Raw genomic sequence first — 20,071 nt, 5'->3', positions numbered from 1 at the left:
ACTTAAAAGTACAATGTAAACTGTAATCTATAAGCTGTGTTATACAAATGTATTGGTTACTTATCTTAAATCAATTTTGATTATTTCTGCAGAGACCATTTGAATCTTGAATTTTTGTGAGGATCAGACGTTAGTGTACTTATTAATTCACCGCTCTGGGCAGTGCATCACATGTGAAAATGTCAGTTTCTTTTTTTTTTATGGAACATAAATATGAAAATATCAGAGGAAATACTGCTTTGTTAATTTTGCCAGATCAATCACAAGAAAGCACTGTTTTTAAGTTAATTTTAAAAATGAGAAGGAAGAGCAGGTAGTGATATGACCGATTTTTAACCTTCCATTCATTCTGTGACCTTGAGTTGCACGTTATTAATATCCGTATTTACTGGAGTCGAAAATTAATGAAATGATTTTAAAACTTTTCTGAAGGACTAAGAACTACTAGAAAATACATGTTCTGTAATGGTAGCTTCAAATATTTTAACTGAATGAATATTTAAAATATTCTTCTGATATTTTTCATCCTGAGATACAGACTTACAGCACCAAATGGCAAAAAAGGAACCTCTAGGGTAGTTTCAGGAAAGGAAGTCATTATGCGAAATTCCAAAGCAATAAAACCCTCTACTTTTAATTTGCACCAGAACCTAATACATCAAAATAAATGGACATTAAGAAACAGTTCAGAAAGTGAATGGAAGTGTTCAGATGGAAAGCCTACATGTTCCAGGAGCAAAGAAGAGAATCTACGATGTATCTCGGAAGCATCTGTGACTCCTCCAGGTTTTTAGGGCACTTCTGGTTTAATACCACAGATCTAACCTCTAACTACATATCCATTTATTTACATATTCACAAACCACAGTAATGTCCTAACAAGAAAATAATCCAAAATGAAGTATTCAGATAAAAGTGATCCAGGTTCAGAACAAGACTACTATATTCTTACTTGTCTTCAGTAGCTCACAAGCAGTAAAAAGAAAGAATCCAACAGAAGTAATAGAAATAATCAAATTAGTTTGCAGATAATAAATAATCAAATGGACAATATTTGGCACAATAATTAAAAACGAAACATATCGCTTTTTATACCAGAATATGGACATTTCTTTTGGAGGTAAATTTTAATATAATAAAATCAACACATACTTGTTTAACATGCTATTTCTGTACAGGGAAATCTCACTAGCTACTGAATATCAAGAACACTGGTGAAAAAATTTAACTATTTTTTTTTTTATTCATGGCTGAGTAATGGTAAATAAATGGAAACAACTGAAGGCAGATAGGAGTGAAATTCCATACCATAATTTAGACTGGGAATTAGTAACTGTCCTAAAGACATTTCTCCACCCCTGTAGCCTAGAAGGGCCCCAGTTTTGAGGAGCCATGTCTACACGGGGGACAGGAATTACACAGTCCGGGACTGTATTAGTCTCCCCTGACTGCCGTAACAAAATACTACAGATGGGGTAGCTTAAACAAAAGTGATCTGTTACCTCACAGTTCTGGAGGCAGTAAGTCCACAATCACAATTCCAGAAAATTCAATTTCTGGTGAGGCTTGCAGATGGCCAATTCTTGCTGTGTCCTCATATGAACTTTTCTGTGCGTGCAAGTGCAGAGAGCGCTCTGTTGTCTCTTCTTCTTTTCAGAAGGATGCTGTGTTATGGGATTAGGGCTCCACTTCATTTAACCTTACTTACCTCCTTAAAGGCGCTTATCTCCACACACAATCACTTTGGGGGTTTGGGCTTCAACATATTAATTTGGTGGGACACAATTCAGTTCGTAACAGGGACTGAGCTGGATGAAGAGTAGGACTGATGAACCCCCAAAGGGTACCACTCTCAGTGAGTAAACTAGAAAATACCTCAGTGTGCCCTTAACTCCAAGTAGATCTGTTGAGAAAAGTCTCCTCTAGGAATGCTGACACTCACATATGTTTGAGGATGAAGTTCACACTACCTGTGAGTAAGTGTACGTGCATGTGTGTGTGCACTCAGTGAAGGACAGGGGAGAAAGAGGAAGGAAACCCAAGATGAAAACTGAAGTGATCCAGGGTTGGTCGTGCCCCAAGAAACAAACTGGTAGTTCAAGAAACAGAAAAACAGTATCTTCTCTATGGGAACATATTTTAAATAAAAATTCCCCAAAATAAAGTTTAGAAGAATATCAACTCAACCAAAATCACTGATCTTATTAGAAAACAAATCACCGTAACTGTTTCAGACAAAACAACATATACAAATTTAGATTTAGAGCCACAAAAAAGGAGAAAAATATGAAATTATCATATATAGAACGTAAGTACATTTAATATGTTTTAAGAAAAGAGAAAGAGGAAACAATGGAACTATCCCAAATGACCAGGAATGTTTGAGAAAGAAACAAACAATTCTTTGGAAATGAAAAAAACAACTGTAATTAAAAACTCAATAGGTTATAAATAGGTTAGAGATGGTGTGAACACAAGAATTAGGGAACTGGAAAACAGATTTAAAGAAACTATCCAGAATTCAACACACTGAAGAAAAAGAGACAGAAAATATGAAACAGATAGGAGATACAAAGAACAGAATGTGATTATTTCCTACAGGAGAGAATAGAGAGAATGAGCGATATGCAAAATTTAAAAGAGATAATGGTTGAAAATTTTCCAGACTTCATGAAAAGCACTAATTTTCAGGTTTAGAAAGCTCAATGAATGCGTACAGTATAATAAAAAGAAGTTAAAAAAGAAATAGTGGAATAGGGGCGCCTGGGTGGCTCAGTCATTAAGCGTCTGCCTTCGGCTCAGGTCATGATCCCAGGGTCCTGGGATCGAGCCCCGCGTGGGGCTCCCTGCTCAGCCGGGAGTCTATTTCTCCCTCTCCCACTCCCCCTGCTTGTGTTCCCTCTCTCGCTGTCTCTCTCTGTCAAATAAATAAATAAAATCTTAAAAAAAAAAAAAAATACTGGAATAAAAAATAAAAGAAATCCACATTGTGTTACAATGACTTTAATTATAAAACACCAAAGATAAAAACTGTAAACAATGTGAGAGAGATTAGCTTCAAAGGATTAACTTCAAAGGAATACTGATCAGACTACAACTATGATTTCAGAAGCAACAATGAAAGCAAGAAGACAATGAAAGAGTATCACTAAATACTGAGGGGAAAATAACCATCAATCCATCCATCTAGAATTGTAGAGCCAGCTACCTTTCAAGGATAGTAAAATGATAAACTGTGGGTAAGTCTAAATAAATACTGACTGTATACAATAAAATAGCTATTTTTGGAGTTAAACTGAGATAAATTAAAATTCTAGGCACTAACTGATTGAGGAATCAAACTCTTCAAAAGTCTCTGGTGTTTAGGAAGACAGTAAAGATACTAACTTTAGATTTTGTTAACTATGCAGATTAAATTTCTTGGTAAGCACTAAAAGTTAAAAATTGAGTTTTACCTTCTAAACTAGTAGAGGGAGGATAAACAGGAAAACAAAATGAAAATTAATCTATAAGAAAGCAAAAACAAAACAAAACAAAACAATGGGCAGTGAGGAAACAGAAAAGGTAGGACCAAAAGCACAAAAGATGATATAAATGAATCCTAATACATTAATAGTTTCAACAAATTTAAATGGATTAGATAGAAAGAAAAAAAACCCAGTTATGATTTTTAAGTTACAAATACTAACTAGCTGATGTGTGTAGCTTATGTAAATTTAAAAAACCCCACAGAATTAAAAGCAATAAAAAATGAAATAAAAACATTACTGGAAATAGAGGCTATGTCAACAAGATTCAGTTCTAAGCTTGGAAGATAAAAAATTCCAAAGTTGTATCTACCTAATAACAAAGCTTCAAAATACAGAAAACAAAAATTGATAGAATTACAGGAAGAATTAGAAAACTGACTAGAGTATGAAATTTCAAGGCATCTCAGAATCTGAGGGATTACACAGAAGGAAAACAACAGTAAAACAGAGATAATTGGAACAACACAGTAAGTTTGGTCTAATGGATACCCAACAACTGGAAAACAGCATATGTTCAAGTGCTAATGAAACACAAAAACTAACAATATTTTAGGTCATAAGGCAAATAAAAGAATTTCAATGTATCAGTCTTACACCAAACCATTCTCTAACCACAATCCAATGAAAGAATAAATCAACAACAAGAACAATTTAAAAATCTATAGGTTAAGAAATGAAAAAACACCCATAAATACGTAAGTCAAAAAAAAAAAAGAAATCATAATGAAAAATGGAAAATACTTAGACCTTAAGAATATTTTTTTTTTTAAAGATTTTATTTATTTATTTGAGACAGAGAGAATGAGAGAGAGAGAGAGCACATGAGAGGGGGGAGGGTCAGAGGGAGAAGCAGACTCCCTGCCGAGCAGGGAGCCCGATGTGGGACTGGAGCCCAATGCGGGACTCGATCCCGGGACTCCAGGATCATGACCTGAGCCGAAGGCAGTCGCTTAACCAACTGAGCCACCCAGGCGCCCCAAGAATATTTTTATAATACTTTAAAAAGGCAGAATGTTACTTCACTTGATCATTACAAAATAATCCTGTGAGCTATGCAGAACCCATTTTATCTCTGCTCAACAGCATAAACAGAAATGTTGTAAATTATGTAATTATTAGTTACTTTATATGCAAATAAAATATCTATCAAAAGTGATTTGGAAACTGGGAAATATAAGTGAAAATATTAAGGGGAAGGCAAACCAACCGTCTCTTTTACACACTATGTTGATTAGCTAACAAAGTTACAAAGGAAGAATTTAGTATCTTAATGCTGACAGTTCAAAAAGCTTACCAATTCATTTGGGTTTAAGAAGTCCTTTAGATCCTTATATAAAATATACAAACTTATACAGTATTTATTATCGTATGAGAGGAACAAACACTATCGGAAACCTTTGCTGCTCAAGAGGAATGGCCACTTTTGCGAACACATTTGCTCTCACACACACAGTCCTGATTTCTCGCATCTGCTCAAATGGTGCGCTGGCAATTAATAGCATTCCAAAAACTGCCTACAGTACAAAGGGAATTTTCATTTAAGGTTCCCCTCCCTTTTCATGTGTGGGCTATTTTTGGAAGTATGGTTTTATTTTTTTCCATCCACTGAAAGAGAATTAAGAAAATTCCAACATGCCTTAGTGTCAGCAAGTGCTCTTTTTAGTCCAGGTACCAGAGAATGATTGATGAACCTGTCAAGCCTACAGTAGCAGACAGAGAAAGTTGGCAGAAGTTCAGTGTTATTGAAAGAAATCTCAAATACTTATTTCATCTCCTCTATTAACTTTAATCACATTTTCAACATGCAGCCAAGAATGAAGCTTTACAGTAAGCCATAAATTTACACAAGCAAGCATTGTCACTTTTCTGCAGTAGCAACACTGAGATAACACAAGAGAGTTGGGTGTTTTCTTTCTTGTGCCTTTCTTTACTGGAGAGCAATAAAAAATATTTGAAAGATTTATCCATACCTTGAATTCATTCGCCATAAATCTCAGAAATTATTGCATTTAATTTTGCTTGGTTTATGGCAAATAAAAAAATCAACTTAGTTTCTCAATTAGGACTGTTAAATGCAGATTTTTTAAAGATCACAGTGATGACAGAATTGGTACATGTTTCATCATAATACACCTGCTTATGAGAACAGACATTAAACACTAAAAAAGGATTTACATTTAACATGGATCATTTGCCATGTGGGCAAACACTTCTCGTTTATTCAGAGCCAGAACCTTTATACGGTTCCAGAGGGACTCCTTGGCAGATTTTGCTGATTACTCATTAAACAGTTGAAACATGTATAGACGTTATTTATCTTACAAAGCTTACCCACAGCAAAACAGACACAAAAATGAGGTAAATACCATGGACAAGATTATGGTTCTTGGAAAGGCTAAACGTCAAATATATTTTTGGTAAGCTTTTCCTTCTAAGTATGTTTTAAAAGCTGAAAATATTAAGTGCTGGAAGGCCACAAAACTTAGCAAGTGTGTTTTGTCATTCAGTGAAACACTTGGCATTATGCCGTACTACAAAATCTGTAACCTTTCCCAATGGGCAGTTCAAAGACCAACGTGGCCATCTTTGTCTCAGCAGAGAAAAGGTTGTACCTCTCACCTCTCTTAAATATGATCTCTGCTCTAAAGACGTTGTTTTTGTCCACATTACTCATGGAATAACACTGTATACATTCTTCCAATAACCAAGGACGTTATGACAGTAGCTATTCTATCTGCCTTCTAAGCCACAATAACTAATACTCACCCTCTATGAGAAAGAATTAAATTATTTTTCTAAGAAGTCTATACTTACAGTCCTCCGAGATAATCAATGGAAAAGACACCCAATTCTGATTAACAAAAAGCAAATTTATCCCATTTTTCCTCCTATCCTCCCCATTCAAATAATCATATATAGGCACTTAAAACTGGAAAGATGTAGCACTCTTCTTCTATTAAACAATTAAGACTCCAGTAGGACTTACTTTCTTCTGATATAAGAGTGCCACTGAATATATTGCTAAGCTTGAAGCAGAGGCTAAATGGTTTGGTGGGAACAGTTTTTTTGGGGGAAGTCAATGTTTTCTTATTAAATTGTCACTGTTGTGGTTAAAGTTCTTAAAAGGTTGAAAATTTTGCTAGGTCCTTCTCCATGTCGGCATATTGTTCTTTAAGCCTCTCCGTGGCTTTTCTGTGTTCTTCATCCACTTCAGCCTGTCTGCTGTGTTGTTCTTTCATGAAATCTTCCCACTGGATTATATGCTGTTTTTCACTAGCTATTAAATGGTCATTAAGAATCTGAGAAAAGAAATTTGAAAGTCACATGACATTGTCCAGACAATTATTCCTCTATGCAGAAGAGACAAACATAACTTTACCTCTTGGTATGTGGCTACTACAGCTTGAAAGTCACAGTGCTAAAACTGCATCACAGTTTTAATGTCCAACAAGAACATGACAAATTAGAAATGTCTAAGGCTTCTTTACTATGACTGAACATGGATGGGTAATCATATTTCTGAATTTTCAATAATGTCTAGTATCTTTAAATGATAAAATCAAATAAAACCCAAGTACATTTTCATGCCTATTTCTTCTCAAATTCCACTTAACTGTATTTAATATTTAAATCAAGTTTAAAGAATATATGCCCAAAGAATCATTATTATGAGAAGTCAAGATGCATGTCTTACATAAAATATTTTTTCGATGCATTAAAAAAGATTTTAAATTCAAAAAAAATTTTGGGGTGCCTGGGTGGCTCAGTCGGTTAAGTGCCTTCAGCTCAGGTCATTATCTCAGGGTCCTGGGATGGAGAGCCCTGCGCATCAGGCTCCCTGCTCAGCGGGGAGCCTGCTTCTCCCTCTCCCGCTGCCCCTCCCCCTGCTGTACTCTCTCTCTCCGTCAAATAAATGAATAAAAAATCTTTTAAAGAAAATTTAAAAACAGATTTTAAATCTAAAAAAGATTTAGAGGCATAGATTATTAATCACTGGAAGAGAACTCAAGACATCTCTTCTGGTTCAGTTCCATTCCTTAAAGTAAATAAATACCAAAAGCATCTGTGCAAATATCTTAAGTTCTTGAGATGTCCCTTAATATTTCTATATGAAGATGAAAAAATTTTCTTTTGACTACCATGCTAAAGATAAAACAATGTATAAGTGAAAAAGGCGTAAGTTTAGTACAATTTCAATTATCTTTGAATATGTACAACAAAGAAAAGCTAAACAGGAAAAGAGAGTATGAAAAATAGCTTTATATCCCTGCCTTAAATGTTCTACATACATGTCTTTAGAAGTCTGGATACAGACTAAGTTCTATTAAACAAACAAACAAAAACTGTGACAGATATAAACCATAAAAAGTTATAAAGTACCTAAAATCATTATAAATTCCAGCACTCTAATGAAAACAGGACACCTGGTATACTCACATACTGGTGCCCAGATGCTTGGTCACACCAAAAAGATAGCTAATAGGAAAAAAATGGGAACTGTTTTCATGCTGTCATCATGTCCTTGCTGCTCCATTTTCTCTCTCATCTGAGATGATGATAAGCAGGATGAAAAGGTGGATAAATCCATCATTCTCTAAGTAGCTCTGAAATGCATGTTTTTGCTACTTGTTTTGCATATCTTATCTACTCCTAAAAACTGCTCTTATAAAATTACATTATTTTCACTTTACAGATGAAGAAATTAAGGTTTAAGGACAGTAAATGTATTTCTCCATGGTCACTCAGCTATTAAGTTGCAGATTCAAACTTAGGTCTTTGTGACACCCAATCTATGCCTTTTTTATCCAAAGTGTGAACTGGATCTTTCCAGAGGAAGGTTTACACAGGTAGGAAAAGTCTCTTTTACAAGACAAAAACAACTATTACAAGAGCTTTTTCCTGCCAACGTGATCTGACCTTCCTCTGCATGGAGGCTTTTCAAGTGAAAAGAAGTTGTTGGAGTGAGTCTGAAGTTTGCGTTAAAGTCAAACATTCCCCTAAAATATGTGCCACAGACCCTTAGGATCTGCACAGGCACTACAGTGGTGGGGAGAGAGGGTTAGGGAGGGGTTTGCTGGTGGCAATAAATTTAGGAAACAGGTTAAACAAAATTCAGAACTTTACTTTTTAACTTTTCAGCCTCACGGATTGTAATTCTCCAAAAGATGAACAAAACATGGAGTTCATTAAACTCTTTTCATGGTCCTTTAGCAAAAACTATTATATTCTAAGAGAAAAGTCACAGTCAGACTAAAGAGAGAAGAAAATGCAAATAAACTTTCTCAAAATGGGATCCTGCTTTAGCTGTAAATTATTTTTTAATAAATACAGAAAATACTAAACATGCACACTCAGATGTTGTTTAATAGATTTTTCTTTTCTTTTTATTCTTTTAAGATATGCACCATAATTGGCTCAGCCGACCCTGTGATTTGGACCACAAGGCAACGGCCCTGATTCCACTTCCCACCAGAGAGCACTTTTTCCAGTGCTACTCAATGGAAAAATGATGATTTGGGAAGCATATAAACCTCACTTCAAATTCTGGTTCACTTGCTACCAGCTGCATGACCCTGAGCAAGTTAAAGTTTCTTTAATTTTAAAATGAGGAAAATACTTTATACTCATAAATAAATATTTATGAAGACCAGAGGTATTACATGTCAAGTTCCTAGCTCACTGCCTGTGGAACTTAATGAAAATTAGTATCACTATTATACAAATTATAAGCAAAACATCTAGAAGGAAGATCAAACCACTTTTTATCTTCCCCATTTTTTGACCTTTAATTTTAATAATTTTTTATTTTAATTTAATAAATTAATAATTTACTTTTTAAGATTTTATTTATTTGAGAGAGGCAGAGACCCTGCGTGTGCGCGTGCACACATGTGTCGGGGGAGGGGGCAGAGGGTGAGGGAGAAGCAGGCACCGGCTGAGCAGGGAGCCCAAGGCAGGGCTCCATCCCAGGACCCCAGGATCATGACTTGGGCTGAAGGCAGACACTTAACTGACTGAGCCACCGAGGCATTCCTAGTTTTAATAATTCAATTTCAGCAATAGATTCTTGTAATAATTTGAACAATACAGGCAACTCAAATAAAAGTGAGTTTCCCCTTCCCGGTTCCTATTCTCAATTCAATCCTCCTTGATGATTCTACTATTTACCATTTGGCTCTAAGAAAAGAATTTAAGATGTCACTAATTATCAGTATGTCTACTTTGTAGTTTCAGAATATTATGACTAAAAACATATATATCCGGGCGCCTGGGTGGCTCAGTTGGTTAAGCGACTGCCTTCGGCTCAGGTCATGATCCTGGAGTCCCGGGATCGAGTCCCGCATCGGGCTCCCTGCTCGGCGGGGAGTCTGCTTCTCCCTCTCCCACTCCCCGTTTGTGTTCCCTCTCTCGCTGTGTCTTTCTCTGTCAAATAAATAAATAAAATCTTAAAAAAAAAATAAAAACATATATATCCAACTAGCTTTTTCATGTAAGATAGATCACTTCCAAGAAAAGAAGTTGAATGCTGATTACTCTCTAATCCAGCTGAAAATATAGTCTTGCTTTCTTACCAAGAAGTTCATGAAGTCACTCTTATTTTATCTTAGCTTCTCACTTTTAATAACAGTAAGTGCTATGAGGGACGCCTGGGTGGCTCAGTCAGCTGAGTGTCTGCCTTCCACTCATGTCATAATCTCAGGGTCCTGGGATCAAGCCCCATATCCAGCTCCCAGCTCAGCGGGGAGTCTGCTTCTTCCTCTCCCTCTGCCTCTCCCCCTGCTTGTGCTCTCTCTTTCAAATGAATAAAAAAAAAAAAAATAAGTGTCATGCAATCTTGCATTCTTAACAATCAGTTTAAAAAAAAAAAAAAGGCAGTTTCTAGATTCATGTACTGACAATTCTTTGCATAAATAAGTAACACTTGACTACCTGGAAATAACATCTATCTGAAATTTAGTTGAGAACTATATGGTAAGTCTTTTAATCCATCAAAAGAAAAAAAAGATACCAAAAAGTCCAATTACAAATACTGCAGTATTCATGAAAAGCTCTTTTGATTCTGAATTAACTTACCTTACTTTGCACACAGTTCTAACCATGTTAATTAACTGGTTTCCAAAAGTACACTGTATTAAAAGTCACAAATTAGAAAAGAAATGCTGATAAATGAGGTAGGAAGAAATGATAGGCATCAGCCTTGTGGGGAAGAAGAAAGATACAAAAACTTAGAACACACAGTATTTGAGGGCATTTCCTACAGAGAAACACTCTAACACCCTGAGGACACCCCCATATTCACCACAATGTAAAACTGTCTATTCTCAATAATTCCTAATTCGTAAAGAAATTTAGCCTAAAATTCTTTTTATGAAAACCAGAAAAGTATGAAATACGTTTTTAAAGATGTCCCCCCAAAATAAAGTTATAAAAGTGGTGTGCTTGAAGAAGATAAAACCTCAGCTTTGTGGTAAGCGTGGCTAGATGGAATGTTTCATTTTCTAAGATTCCTAGACCCATAAGGTTTTATTGTATGTAAGAGCAGAAAAACCCCCAATTAGCTGTATCTTACATATCACCTAGGCAAAAAGTTAGAAAGTACTGTATGACAGGAGTGAAGGTTATACTAGGGTACAGCTATTCAAAATGTAAGGAAATGCAGTCTGGCCAGTTGCAACTTCACTGGAATAGAATGACAAGGAGCTGAGCAGCTGCTTCATCGAAAGCAGCACATAAGGTCCCTCCTAACATACTGTCACAATACTTCCTCAACTCCACTGAAGCCATTCTGACGTCAGCGTGCGCCCCAGTTCATACACGAGGAAGTTACAGAAGCCAAGGACTTGGCCCGACATGCCAATCAATCTGTTCACAACTACAAAGAACTCTTGGAAATAAGGAGAAATCTTTTATAAATACTAAGCTAACTGCAGACGATCATCACCTGTGCACATCACCTTCAGAAACAGCAATTCTGCTTTTATGTTCAAGAAGTGGGGTTCTACGTGAGATTCAGTCTGAAGTAAGTGTTCCTTTAATTAAAACACATTTGAAAACAATGATCCGATCTAACTATAGTTAGAGTCACACAGCTTCATCTGAGTCTGATAGGAAGTGATAGCTCCCCACATACACACCAAATCCTTTCTCTAGTATCCTTTTTCTTGGCATTATTAATAGTTCAGTGAGTACTAAAGATTATTTCCTGATGTTTGTACAAATGCATCTCTTTAATAACAACACAATGAAGTCGCATTACACAGGAGGGTCTGCAGTTTTCTCTTTTCAGTAATGACACACCATGTACCAGGGGCACAGCAACAGCAGGAGGGTGGGGGAGCCCCGCCCTGGGTGCAAGCAGTAAGACGGTGTATTGTCGGTAGAGAATTTACATCAAGGACACAAACAAATGAAAGACTGTTTTTTAGCATCACCAGCCACTGACGATACTGAAAAATGTCGGTGATAAAATACTCCTACTAAACCAAAAATCTTTCTCTGGTCTAAAGCTCTAAACAATTACTGAAGTTATTGTTGAATTTTAATAATATGTTTCAAATTAACACATTTTTATTGTTTATCCTTTAATAAATTTTGTATTTTACAGTGAAGTTAATTTAGAGGACTTCCAGTTACATAACCAGTCCTGGACAAAGATGAAGTTGGCTATACATGTTTATTTTCAAAGTAAATACTAAGCAGTCCAGAATCATTTCAGCTTTCTTTAGACACTAAGCCCCTCCAACCCCTGGGGAATTAAATATTATTGCACTTAAACAATGACAGTAGAGCAAATGCAGATAAAATGTGAATCAGTTCAAATCCATTATTCTACATGACCAATTTTTGGACTTAAATTTGAGTATGTTTTTATTTATACCTAAAATTTTTATACTGTGGGGATACTGGGAGCCATTAGAATGACTGCCAAAGAATAAAGATAGTATTGCAATTTCTGGAATTTATTGTGACACATGATTTTTATGAAGCTCTTCCAGACTTATGCTTAAAACTTTTCTGAACTATGTATCTATTGCTTCATGTCAAAGAAATTTTTCAAAATTATAATAAAAAAGCATTTTTAATCAACTGTGAGTCAAAACATTAATAAATCTGTCTATACTATTTATTTAATTTGAATAGTCAAAGATCAATTCAATGAGGTTATTAACAAATCTGCGTAAGAATCAAAAGCAAACTGTAATATTATTATTCATTACCATAACAGACAACATGTAGATAACAGGGTTTTTTTCCTTTTTTTTTTTTTTTTTTTTAAATAATCAATGTACTTAAATTTATTAATCTCTTACCTTTTTTCTTTGGTGTTATAGTACTTTTTAAGTTTTTTATTTTTTTACTGGTGTGACTACATACATGAAGTTAAAAACACCACCACCTGCATTTTTGTTCGTCATTATTTTTTAACATCAGGCTTATTATATTAAACATAATTTTGTTGGGAGGAGTGGTAAAAAATGGTCTATTCTAGGTGTCAAATATGGTATGTACGCTGCTCCTATATAGACATGTTTCCATGGACACACACTTAGAACAAGGTAGAATCAAGAGTAAAAATCCAGTTTTCTACTCTTTTTGCTATATAATGTTGTTTAAACCAAATATATTAAATTATTAGTCTCAGGATTGGCACTGTTTTAAAAAATGACAGAAACTAACAAGTATTTCACATTCCAATTTCCAAAAGTATTAAGAGCTTTAAAAAAACGGACTGAATATGCCTGAATAGGCAGAAAAAAGTCTATAGGCACACAATGTGAACCACTCAGGGATTTATATGTGCTAATTTTCAAAACAAAAGTGCAACTAACTTTGAAATAGTTTTTCTTTTTCTAGCAAGAGTTTATGAGAGCATGTGGTATTAAAAATCAAGTCACATCAGAACCAGATGAGTTTACTGGTGAATTCTAGCAAACATTTAAAGAAGAATTAATACCAATCCTTCTCAATCTCTTCAAAAAATTTGAAGAGGAGGGAAGACTTCCCAACTCATTCTATGAGGCCAGCAACGTTCTGAGACCAAAGCCAGATAAAGACACTATAAGAAAAAAGAAGTGCAGATCAATATTCCTGATGAATACTGATATAAAATCCTTAATAAATTACTAGCAAACTGAGCTCACCAGCATATTAAAAGGGTCATACACTATTTTGTTCTTGGAATGTAAGGATGGTTCAAAACACATGAGAATCAATGAATAAAATATACTACATCAACAGAATGAAGGAAAAAAACACATTAATCATCTCAATCTAATGCAGAAAACGTGTTAGTCAAAGTTCAAGACACGAACTTTTTTTTACCTTACGTGGTAAAAACACTCCACACACTAGTGATAGAAGGAAACTATCTCAACATAATAAAGGCCAATATGTGAAAAATCCACAGCTATCATCATATCCAATGGCAAAAAACTGAAAGCTTTCCCTCTAATATCAGGAAGGAGACAACAAAATTTTGCTTTAGCCACTTCTACTCAACATAGTATTAGAAGTCCTAGCCAGGGCAATTAGCAGAGAAAAAAAGAAGGCATCCAAATTGTAAAAGAAGCAGCAAAATTATCTGTGCTTACAGACAGCATAGTCTTATATGTAGAAAACCATAAGGTTCCACAAAAAAACCGAATAGAACGAACAAATTCAGGAAATTTGCTGGATACAAAATCAAAACTCAAAAATCAGTTGCATTTCTATATACTAATAATGAACAATCCAAAAAGGATATTAAGAAAATTCCATTTACAATAGCACTGAAAAGAATATTTGGGAATGAATTTAACCAAGGAGGCAAAAGACTTGTACACTGATAATTTTTATATATATATATATATATATATAATGATAATCTCATTAGAGATAAATTTAAATATAATGATAATCTCATTAGAGATAAATTTAAAGAGAAGCCAATCCTGAGGCCAAACTATGTCTAGGAATAGGTCTATAAATGAACTCTGGATACATAATAAGAAGAAAATTTTGCATATACTACAGTCTAAATCAGTGATTCTTAATGGGGGGGTTTAAACACCATTTAATTTTCTCTTGTCCCTCAAATTTTTGGTTATCATAGCACAGATTAGGAGGAAGTGCTATTGGCATGTACTGGGTAAAAGCCAAAGATGCTTCTAAACGTCCTACAAAGCACAGGCCAAGCCACAACAACAAAGAATTATCTGTTCCAAACGTCCACAGTGCAGAAGTTGAGACACCCTGGCCTATGGGAAAACTCTGAATAAGCCAACTAAGGCCTAAAAGGCCCTTTCAAACATCTGTCAGTAATACACTGTCATTAATTTTACCAAAAAATAAAGAAGAATTTACTTCAGTAAGAAGTGTCAGAATAAGAGCTATTCCTTTGCATTTTCAAACTCTGTGACGAACAATGTATATGCTATTTTGTTGCTCTTATGAAAATAATCATGCAGGGGTGTAACTAAATCTAGTAAGTATCTGCAGACAAGATGAATCAAAAGATTTGTATTTACTTTATTATCATCTCTAGTCTGGTCGGATATGGCTTCCAAAGTTGACACGTGTGCATGAACCTAAGTTTAAACTACTGACAGGTATTAACAGCTTGTTTCCCTTGATGGTATATTTTCAAGTCACTGAATTTTCCAAACTAGTTGTATTTGCATTTCATTACTTTTAATGCTAGCTTCCAAAATGCAACTTTGTACTAGAGGGTAGTTTTCAAGACATATGTCAAATAACTGGGGAATGTGCATTTATTGTTCTTCTGAATGTACTTTTGGGTATCAATTGTGGGAAGTGTAATTTGGATGAATGACGTTTATCACAATTTACTTCCCACAGAATTCCACATATTGTCTTGACATAAAAGAATTAAAGATTAATGGCAATAGTCTATTTTATTCCATTACTACTCCCATCTTTCTTTGTTCTGAGAGCCATTCAAATATACAAAATGTAGCTAGCCAGCAGTATAACCAAGGGCAACAATTAACATGAGACTGTAAAACCCAGCTAAAGGTCAATTTTGCTTTGTACACATTTGCTAGATGAAAACTTAAACTTTATGTCTATATCTCTTATATATATGTAATCTGAAACCTCTGCCATGTCAGTTTTGGCAAAAATCAGATATAGCAGTATAAAAAAAGGGTCGTTAAAGATACATATTTCAAATGTTCTAACTAGACAAGCACTAAAAAAGAAACAAAGACTAAAGCTTTATTGACCTGCAGAATATAAAGAATGTTTACTTTTCTCTGAGCACTGTCTGAGAAATGCATCTTTGTGTAACATTTAGCTGATGAATTTTATTAAATTATCTTGAGAAAAGAAAATAATCAGAGTGGATTCTTACACACCTAGCCTCGTACATGCCATACCAATTCTTAGTGAAACACATTTCAGTACATTCTAAAATACTAATTTTTAACGTGTATTCCACATTAAGAAATAGTTCAGTAACATTCTCTGACATAATACCTATAAGAAATATATTTAAGACTCACATAATCTAAGAACGTTATTATTTCTTGAGGCCATTTTTATTCAAACCACAGTACAGTAACTTAGTATCTTTTAATTTAAGAAATCGTGAATAGGTGGGATTCTCAAGTGCTTCACCAACTCTAAGAGACCACAGCAGGGTTCTCACCCACCTTAAACAATAATTGAGCTGGCAGGGGAAAAATGGTGCCTTCCACTAGGAGTGGGATACAATCTGCAAAGCTGTTTCATGTAGATTATATAATACAATTTATCTGGTAAGTAGAAAAAATCTATCAGATAAGTATAAGTATAAGCAAAATAAGTACTTATTTTGCAGATGAGGAGCTTGAAGCTCAAGGACTTGCGTAAGGGGATACAGCTAGCCAACAAAGGAACTACCAGAAGTAGAAGATTCCAGGTATTTTCTCACCAAAGCTGGTCGTTTTCCTACTTATATACAGTTAATACACCAAATGTGAGAAAGTTCCAAGTGACAAGAGGAACTATTCCAATTATAATTTAATTTTAGGTTAGTTCTGTTCAAGAGTGACAAGAATTGACATTTCATCACAATCCTAACTGTTCTGACAATGTCTTAGGAAGAAGGGCCAATAATGTATGAGTGCATATTGATGTGAATCTGCTTAAATCACATAGTAACATGCTACACAGAACACTTTTTGAAATTTTTATTCTGAAAACCAAGAGAACTGCTTATTTACAGTAACAGCCAGTACAGCCAGTGTTCTATCAAATAGCATTTGTTTCTCAAAACCAGAAATGCTCCTGGTGCCCTCAACCACAAATTGTTTAATATAGCATTCAAGATTCTCCACAATCATCTCCAGAAATACCCGTTTATATCCTCTACATAGCAGCTGCGTGGGACTACTGACTTCACAGCCTTTTGTCTTTGCTTACACTGTACCCCTCACCCTACAATATCTTTCTTCCCATCCTCCATCAACTGAATTCCTACTCACTGATCAAGGTTGGGCTTGAATGCCACCATCTTCCTAATACATTACTCCTTTTGCCAAGATCCTACAAAGTTCTTTGTAACTTGACCACAGTTCTTACTTTATCCTACATCATACTTGTGTTAGTAGTTTGGGACACCTCTTCTGGACTGTTAGTTCCTGAGTGTATGAACTGCCTTCAACTTAACAAACTAAAATCTTTCATCCCCAGTGGCACCTCGCAAAGTAGAGAACTAAAAAATATCTGCTGTCCAGCCTGGCATGGCCCACACGAGCTCCAGTGCCTGCCTTTACAGTGCTCTCTGGACACTGCAAGCACTACACTCTGACAGATTTCCCAGCATGGCTTTGCCTTGCCATTTTATCAACACGCTCAGGGGCCCTGCTTCCTGACGCAGCCTGCTAGGACCCTACTCCTTCTGGGCAGTCTTCCCACCTGCCTGAAGTGTCAAGTCCTTTCAGTAAGGCCCAATACACCAAATTGTTGAATTTTTAAACTCTGTATCGATATTTAGAGTTGAACAGAGGGTGTAGAAACTTAAACTCCGGCAAGGTTTATTTCACTGCATTTTTATACAGTGCAGATCTGAACTATTATTGTGGATTAACCACAATCCATTCCAGAGAAATGGAGATAGTAACACTTGTTGATACATAAAAGGCATTATATTCACAGTGATTTAGTATTTTCAATATTTCTTAAAAAGTATATCTTTATTAGTTTAGAATAATGATTAAGTTATAAAAATACTTTATGGAAATTGTAAGTGAAAACAGCAAATTATCACAGGATAATTTGTGTTGTTTTTCCATATCTGAATTTATTTAAGATATACTTTCAATAAGCAAAGCACTACCTAGCAAGTGATTCACATACTCTTAGGACTATTCATTAAATAACCCATCCACAGGGGCGCCTGGGTGGCTCAGATGGTTAAGCGTCTGCCTTCGGCTCAGGTCATGATCCCAGGGTCCTGGGATCGAGTCCCACATCGGGCTCCCTGCTCCTTGGGAGCCTGTTTCTCCCTCTGCTTCTCTCTCTCTCTCTCTCTCTCTCTCTGTCTCTCATGAATAAATAAATAAAATCTTAAAAAAAAAAAAAAATAAATAAATAACCCATCCACAGGTATGAATGCTTCCTTTTCTAGGAGAAATATACTCATCAATACTTCAAGCTTAAATAAAAGAATTATATTTCCAATCCGGTGGGTATTTTTTGTTCTATGTAAAAGTCTTAGTCTCTGTTCTCAATCAGACAAATATCACTTCCAGGGAAAACATGGAAATGTTGAAAAAGGAAAAAAAGAGGTCTGCAATTTGAATTAGAAAAGTATGGATGGGGCAATCATGTGCTCATACCTCAACATTATCTTCAATGAATTAGCCATTTTTAAATCACTGCATAAAGAAAATAAATTTGGAGATTTTTTAAATCAAAAGCAAATGCTAACAATATGATGATATTAAGAGTTACAGGCCCCATTAGCCAAATGATCTACTTTTACCTTCTTTCGTTCCTGCTCCCTCTGTTGGAGTCTACAGACCGAGTCAGAAGCTGCTTGCACTGAAATAAAACAGACAATGAGTTTCAATCAGGAGCCCTTGTTCAAACCTGAACCTGAAACCAAACCAAACCAAAACAAAACACACCAAAACTTGGATTGTTTTAGATCTCATGATAAAAGAACTGATACTATTTTGGTCGTGGTGAGGTGGCTAGAAGGGAAAAAAGAAGTTTTACCAGTATATTCAGGATACCATAATTAGAACCACCATCATTCTTGAGCCTTGAGGTATGCTTGAGGTACAAGCCAAGGGCATTTTAAGTACTAATTCCAATGACAAGTTGTCAACAATGACTTCAGAATTCTCCAAAAAGATATAAAATGCCTGATAAATTTACCATTACATTCTGATTATGTCTTTACAGTGTCTCTTTGATTCGTTCACCCTCCCTCCCCCCCTTTCTCATTCATACGAACTTCTCTCTTGCAGGTAGTGCTTGATACCTACAATGCTTCCACAACTTTCTATTCTTGTTTCTCCTCTCTTATCTGTTAATTCATCCTGGCTACCACTGCCAGATTCAAATTTCTCTGGGCTGTTTTCATTGAGTGATTTCCCTTTCTAATGGACCACAACTACTAGTAATAATTATTAGAGTTATTTATTATTACTAATGCCCAGACCCATGCTAAGTACTTCCCATGTATTAGTCGTCTTAATCCCACTCTCCTATTAGGAGAGGATCACTGTCCCATTTCACAGATTTTTGGCATCTGTAAAAAACTGAGGTACAAAGAGAAGGTAATACGACTCGTAAGTACAGAAAGCAGGATTTAAAATCAGACCCCTGCCTCTAAGGACTTGGCTCATACCCTCAACACTCTACTCCTCTTATGATCTCATCAATGAAACTGGTCTTCATCCATCAGTTTTTCAGACCCTTTCATTTACTGGACCCATCGTATTTCTGTACACAAATGTTTTCACTTATTTCACTGTTCTGCATGCAGGTTAACAATGAGCCATGGTCAAATCTAGAGTTGAACACTTAGTTGCATAACTTGGCATGTTTGCTTGCGCATTCATTCACTTGTTTAATACTGAATGAGCACCTACTATGTGCCAGGCGCTGTGACTACTGCGGCTCCTAGGCCCTTAGCACCTTAGTTCCTCATCTGTAGAATGAGCATAAGAACTAATACGAGCATTTGAGAACTGACATTAAATGAGATAATATGGCAGAAGCTACTATGCTCACAAATAACTGCAATATTAATGCCACTGAAAACAGTTCTTCACAAAGTGAAAGCAGTCAAGGAGTTAAGTTATTATTACTATTATTCTTCTTACTGTACTATCCCTATGGAAAATGCTCTCCTGTATTCCTTTCTTCTAATAAAAATGTTTTACTTGTCCTCAAAGAACAGTTCAAGGTTGACTGCCTTCATAATAAAGCCCTCCCAGATTAATCCTTTCTCTGTAAGGATTTTCTCTTACTTGAAATTCCTTTATCAGGTAGGTGTGTATCACTCCACTTTATCCTGTAATTGCTTAAACAGAGGTTTGCCTAGT

General features: G+C 35.4%; 1 protein-coding gene across 11 annotated transcripts in view; it reads right to left on the bottom strand.

The window, feature by feature from the left end:
• BLOC1S5 (biogenesis of lysosomal organelles complex 1 subunit 5) overlaps positions 1-20,071 on the bottom strand; it is a 126,421-nt gene that overhangs the window by 77,835 nt on the left and 28,515 nt on the right. For 5 of the 11 annotated variants that reach the window (XR_010413507.1, XR_010413508.1, XM_064597187.1 and 2 more), the window contains one exon: positions 18,499-18,557. Coding sequence is in view for 9 of the 11 variants with exons in the window: in XM_064597187.1 (XP_064453257.1) it covers positions 18,499-18,557 (59 nt within the window). In the remaining 2 variants the exon portion in view is untranslated. The other 6 variants (XM_045866397.3, XM_064597191.1, XM_064597189.1 and 3 more) reach the window with 3 other exon arrangements.

This window comes from Mirounga angustirostris, unplaced genomic scaffold (assembly GCF_029215605.1).
Source record: "Mirounga angustirostris isolate CCGP_5_RB_7025 unplaced genomic scaffold, mMirAng1.0.hap1 SCAF_8, whole genome shotgun sequence".
Lineage (NCBI taxonomy): Eukaryota > Metazoa > Chordata > Mammalia > Carnivora > Phocidae > Mirounga > Mirounga angustirostris.
Note: the sequence above shows the minus strand (reverse complement) of the source record. Positions and strands in the feature narration are given on the sequence as shown.